The 6,000-nt window shown below is 40.1% G+C and overlaps 1 protein-coding gene across 1 annotated transcript in view; it reads left to right on the forward strand.

Moving 5' to 3' along the window:
* The window catches only part of BAIAP2L2 (BAR/IMD domain containing adaptor protein 2 like 2), a 28,024-nt gene extending 22,024 nt beyond the window's left edge, over positions 1-6,000 (forward strand). Inside the window, exons 13-14 of the mRNA XM_058190740.1 lie at positions 2,812-2,852; positions 5,848-6,000. Coding sequence (XP_058046723.1) covers positions 2,812-2,852; positions 5,848-5,920 — 114 coding nt within the window. The 3' untranslated portion in view covers positions 5,921-6,000. The remainder of the gene's footprint in view (positions 1-2,811; positions 2,853-5,847) is intronic.

Below are 6,000 nucleotides of genomic sequence, written 5' to 3' on the forward strand. Positions count from 1 at the left end.
ACAGTGGTGATGGAATGGGCCAGCTGGGGAGATGCCTTCCTTGGCTTTCTTTCTGGGCTGGGCACTTTGGAGTACCTCTTCCAAAGGGGTTTAATTTATAAAAGAATGCTAGTATTATGGTGGTCCCTGCTTCCAGAAATGAAAAACAGTGTTGTTGTTTGCTGTGGATTGATAATTGGGCTGTGTTCACATGAAGGGTTTAAAAAATGTGCTTCAATGTTCTTTAATTCTGACCTGAGGAAAGCAACATTTGAATTACCTATTTTACACTCCCATTGTTTCTGGAAGCCACAGAGAGTAGAAAGTTTGTTGGTGGTCTCGAGTAATATTTTTCAACTTTGGCAGCTTGAAGATGTGGGGACTTCAACTTCCAGAATTCCACTGGCTGGAGAATTCTGGGAACTGGAGTCCATACATCTTCAAGATGCCAAAGTCGAGAAACACTGAGATATTGACAGGAAGCATCCTCAGTGCCTTTCCTTCTGGAAAACAGTTTATGACTGATCCCAGTGACGGCTACTTTGTAAATGGGCAACTCCACGCCAGCTAGGATAGGAGTCTCCAACCTTGGCAACTTTAAACCTGGAGGACTTCAACTTCCAGAATTCCCTTTGCTGGCTGGGGAATTCTGGGAGTTGAAATCCACCAGGCTTAAAGTTGCCAAGGTTGGAGACCCCTGACCTAGGATGTGATCTTAAAATGCATCCTGGGCTCCTCAAAGTCTGTGGACTTACTTTTTCCTTTAAAAGAGGAGTTTGCATTGCCCACATTGAGTGCTTTTCTCAGGACTTGTCTGTAGATAATTTTTCTTGGGATGGGATTACAAGGAAGGCCCTGCCTCACCCATTATGGGCTGTGTTATCCTTCACACCTGATGTTTAGAATTCAACGCTGATCCATGGCTCTGAAGTGATGCATTTACTGTAGACTCACATGCAATTTTATCCCACAAATATGCTCATCTGCTCATTAAAAGAATGCTGTGATTTCTTCAGATACTTCACCTAACATGTATGATGGGGAGAAACACACCTGAGTTTTCAGTTTCCATCTTAACATATGTGAACACTCCATAGAGAAGTGCTTATTTTTGAAAAATGAAAAAAGTCATCTTTCCTGCTCATCACATCAAACATCAAATCAAATACATTTTAAAACTTTGCAAGGATTTATATTTCTTTAATCAGCCAGGATAAGGGACACGGTGGCTCAGTGGCTAAGACGCTGAACTTGTCGATCAGAAGGTCGGCAGTTCAGCGGTTTTAATCCCTAGTGCCGCGTAATGGGGTGAGCTCCCATTACTTGTCCCAGCTTCTGCCAACCTAGCAGTTCGAAAGCACATAAAAAATGCAAGTAGAAAAATAGGGACCACCTTTTCTGCGAGTAGAACCTTTACCTTTACCTTTTATCAGCCAGGGTATATCTCTTAAAAGACATGCCAACAGCAAAGCTGGAAAGCACAGCAGCTATAAGAACTTGGAGAGCAGTCACCCAAGAAGGAGCAATCTGATCAAAACCACTCATTCTCCTGGAATGGTCCATAACATACTAAAGCACAGAAAGTATTACACTATACGCATTATGTATATCATATAAAATTGAAATAAGCTCAAAATCTTCAGTGCACACATTGGAATAGCCATTACCAAAGTTTCCAGTGCTGTTCATGTGAACATAACCTCGGGTGTAGTGAGTGTTTTTTGAAGTGTGCATATGCATCTCAACAAAGTGAAACAAGAAGGAAAGTTGCTCACATAACCAAATCTCTCCACACGAAAAGCCAATATTTCTGGCTCACCTGTATTGTATGTGAAACCATCCTTAATTTAATCTGTCATTTTAAAAATACTGAGCCCATGCAAAGTTTGCACACAGTCCAGAAATCCCAGCTTTACTGTGTCCCACCCTCCTGTCCACATGTCTTTCAAGGAGAAAGGGTTCTTTACGCCCTTGTATCCCCCTTGTAAGAATAGCTGGGTTTTTTGTTTCTTTTTGCACATGATGTACATCAGAGGTCTCCAACCTTAGCAACTTTAAGCCTGGTGGACTTCAACTCCCAGCTTTGCTGGCCGGGGGATTCTGGGAGTTGAAGTCCACCAGGCTTAAAGTTGCCAAGGTTGGAGACCTCTGATGTACACAAAACAAGAACATGGATCAGGCAGGAGTACATGTGTCTCAAGTAATTCATTTTATTTCCTTCTTCCATCATGTGGGGGAAATGTTATTCCTCTAGAACTTCCAGCTGCTTGGGGCAGGATTGTGATTCACTGCTTCTTGTTCTTAGGATAGCAGGACCTGAAGGAAATTGAGAATAATCTTCAAAACTGTTTTTCACTGATTGAGGAATGCAAGTCACGATGGTGTAGAAATGGCCTAAGAAAATTTAAAGACCAGTTTCTTCCTTCCTTTAAAAAAATGCTCTACATCTTTTCAAAGATGAGAAAGGTCACCTTTCTACTTGAGAAAGGTCATATCACGGTCCTACAGCTGGGGCTTAGGTGGACTAGGGATGTATCTCTGGATTGCCTGTACCTGCTTACTGTGAAAGGAAGCAGAGGTGGGGTGTTCATTTGCCAGACAGCTGGGAATGAAGGTGGCCTGAGCAAAGTGTGTGATTAAATCACACCAGGGACAGAGTCATAGTGTCTACCCCTTGAGCCAAAACTAGACTGGCCTCTTAGAAAAGCAGTTCTGGAGTCATATGCGTGTATGCGTGTATGCATTTGCTGTGTTCATACTTTTTTTCCCTCTCTTCTGAATATTAACAAGGCGATTTCCTCCAAGCTCTAATATACTTTTGATTTGTTGCAGAAGCCAGCAAGATGGGACCATCCTCCAGAGCTCTTCCCCAGGTACATTTTCTCTAAATTTGAGCTTGAATCAATGCTGTCCATTCTTTCTTGAGTCATTTATTAAGACTCAAGAACTAATATAAGGGGCATGCATAAGAGCACCAGCGTGCCTACCGTTCCTGTCCTAATGTGCCCTTTGATTGTATCCAATTCGTATAGTTATTTCATGCTTACGCTTATATATACTGTTGTGACAAATAAATAAATAAATAAATAAATAAATAAATAAATAAATAATAACAAAAAACCATCTTTCTAGATACACTTTTTATCTCTGTTTGATGATGGCTAAAATTTCTGCCTTCGTGCTATTGCAAATGCAATAACTGAAGTAAACCAGGATTTAGCTCATTCTAAATTATCATTTATTTAGATAATTAAATTCAGTTTAATATCTTGGCTTATTTCGAAGGGAGGAATGGAGAGGTTGAGTATACATGCAGAAGACTTGTTCAGGTCACCCAAATTGCACCAATGTCCATTTAACAAAAAAACCCACCATAGCTTCATTTTGCAAACTAATTTTATGTTAGTTTCTAAGAACTATTTCAGTCCAAGCCATTTTGTTATTTGGAAGTGGAGCAAAAGATGCGGTTATATGATCTAAAGCAGCCAAGAGGCAAAAAATAAAATTAAAAATTAAAATTCCTACATGTCTTTCTCCCTTCATCTAGCAACAACATTTTATTAACATTTTATTATTTTATTTTATTAAACATTCTATTGACCTCACCCCATTCCTAAGAGGACCATAAGGGGTGTGCATAAGCGCACAAACGTGCCTACCGTTCCTGTCCTATTGTTTTTTTTTCTTTTCTTCTTCCTATATATATATATATGCTTATACCTCCTTATATTTACTCATATATGTGTTTATATACTATAGAATCTTTTTTGTATGATACCTGACAAAATAAATAAGTAAAATAAATAATAAATAAAATTGTGTCTTTTAAGTAAGGGTCGCCTGCTCTGGTGTGCTAAAATCTGGATGGCTATTAGAAGGAAGCCAACATTTTTCTGCAATTCTCTGCTGCCACCTTGTGGCTGTCTAGCTCATTGGTAGCTGGAAGAATTTATATCCTGCTGATTGAAATAGTTGCTTTAACCCAGTGGTTCCCAACCAGTGTGCCGCGGCACTAAGGGGTGCCGTGAGATCTTTTGAGGGTGCCGGGAACTTTTGAGCTACGGAGATTTTAAATATCTATTTCCTTATAAGGGTGCCGGGAACTTTGAGCTACGGAGATTTTAAATATCTATTTCCTTATAAGGGTAGCTGGAAGAATTTATATCCTGCTGATTGAAATAGTTGCTTTAACCTAATGAGAGAGCTGGCTCTGTCCCAGCCATATAGCACTATCAACATGTCACTATTAACTTTCCATAAGATCCAATTCCTTATGGAACCCCTCTCCCTGTATCATCCTGTTCCACTGAAGATCGTCTCCAAATTCCTTCTAAAATGAAAGTGCCCTGCAACAAAAAAATTAGCCCAGTGGTGTAATTCAATTTTTTTTACTACCGGTTCTGTGGGCGTGGCTTGGTGGGCATAGTGTGGCTTGGTGGGCGTGGCTTGGTGGGCATGGCCGGGGAAGGATACTGCAAAATCCCCATTCCCACCCCACTCTGGGACCAGCCAGAGGTGGTATTTGCCAGTTCTCCGAACTACTCAAAATTTCTGCTACCGATTCTCCAGAACCTGTCAGAACTTGCTGGATTTCACCTCTGAATTAGCCTCATATTTCATTTAGAGATCACCCTCCTTAAACATAAGTGTCCTAGCCACACTTTCAGTCTTTTTGGATTGGATTCTGGCTTTTTTTAATAGTGAGTTAAATCAAGTTAAATGACTTTGCCTGCTATATATTTTTATCTACTGTCCTATTAAGGCTGCAATTTTGCTCATGATATTAATACCACTTGGCATAATTATTATATTTGTTCAGTCTCTTGGAAACTGCTGGATGAAGGGTACTGTGCCATGGCTATAGGATTGCATTGTAAAATATTTATATCTCATGTTTTGCACTCCCTGAAAGAATAGGCAAGATCAAATGTACCATTGTTTTGTATATGTGTGCTATAATTTTATGTTGTGGGTTTTTAAAAAGAAATAACCAGAATCACTTTCACCTGTTTTCTAAACATTTGTCATTTACTGCTTGAGACTTGCTCGCTTGCTGTTAGATCATTTTCTAATCTAAGAACTTTGGGTTATTAAAAAGAGAGATGATTGACCTGATAGCAATGTTTCAATATTTGAGAGGCTGCCACAAAGAAAAGAGGGTCAATCCATTCTCCAAAGCACCTGAAGCAGAGGTGAAATCCAGCAGGTTCTGGAGAATCGGTAGCTGAAATTTTGAGTAGTTCAGAGAATCAGCAAATAGCACCTCTGGCTGGTCCCAAAATGGGGTGGGAATGGAGATTTTGCAATATCCTTCCCCTGCCACGCCCACCAAGCCACACCCACCAAGCCACACCACACCCACCAAGCCACGCCCACAGAACCAGTAATAAAAAAATTTGAATTTCACCACTGACCACTGAAGGCAGAGCAAAAAATAGCAGACGTAAGCTTAAGAAACAGAGACACAATCTAGAAATAAGATTAAATTTAGTATCAGTGAGAACTATTAATCAGTGGAATGATTTGCCTTCAGAAGTTATGGGGGCTCCATCACTGGAGGTTTTTAAGACAACATTTGTCTGAAATAGCATAAGGTCCTGCTTGAGCAGGGGGTTTGACTAGAAGATCTCCAAGGTCCCTTTCAGCTCTGTTATTTTATTCTAAATATGCATCAAGAAAACATTGAACAATTATGAGCATTTCACAGCCAGCTGGCTATAAATGCCAAAGGGATCTCCAGGAGGACTGGGTCACGGATACATTTCTTACACTTTAGTGCAGCATTTTTCAAACTTGACAACTTGAAGATGTGACATTCTCTACTGTTCCAGTGATTGAACTCATTTCATTTTGTTTTCATCCATTTAGAGGTACCAACCCATTTGCCACTGTCAAGCTGCGTCCAACCGTGACCAATGATCGATCAGCACCAATCATCTGATGAAGATAATTTCATCGTAACACTTACGCAACCATGTTATTGTACGTTTTTTATTGTTATCTTTTCTCCCCCTAAAAGAG

Source organism: Ahaetulla prasina, chromosome 7 (assembly GCF_028640845.1).
Source record: "Ahaetulla prasina isolate Xishuangbanna chromosome 7, ASM2864084v1, whole genome shotgun sequence".
NCBI lineage: Eukaryota > Metazoa > Chordata > Lepidosauria > Squamata > Colubridae > Ahaetulla > Ahaetulla prasina.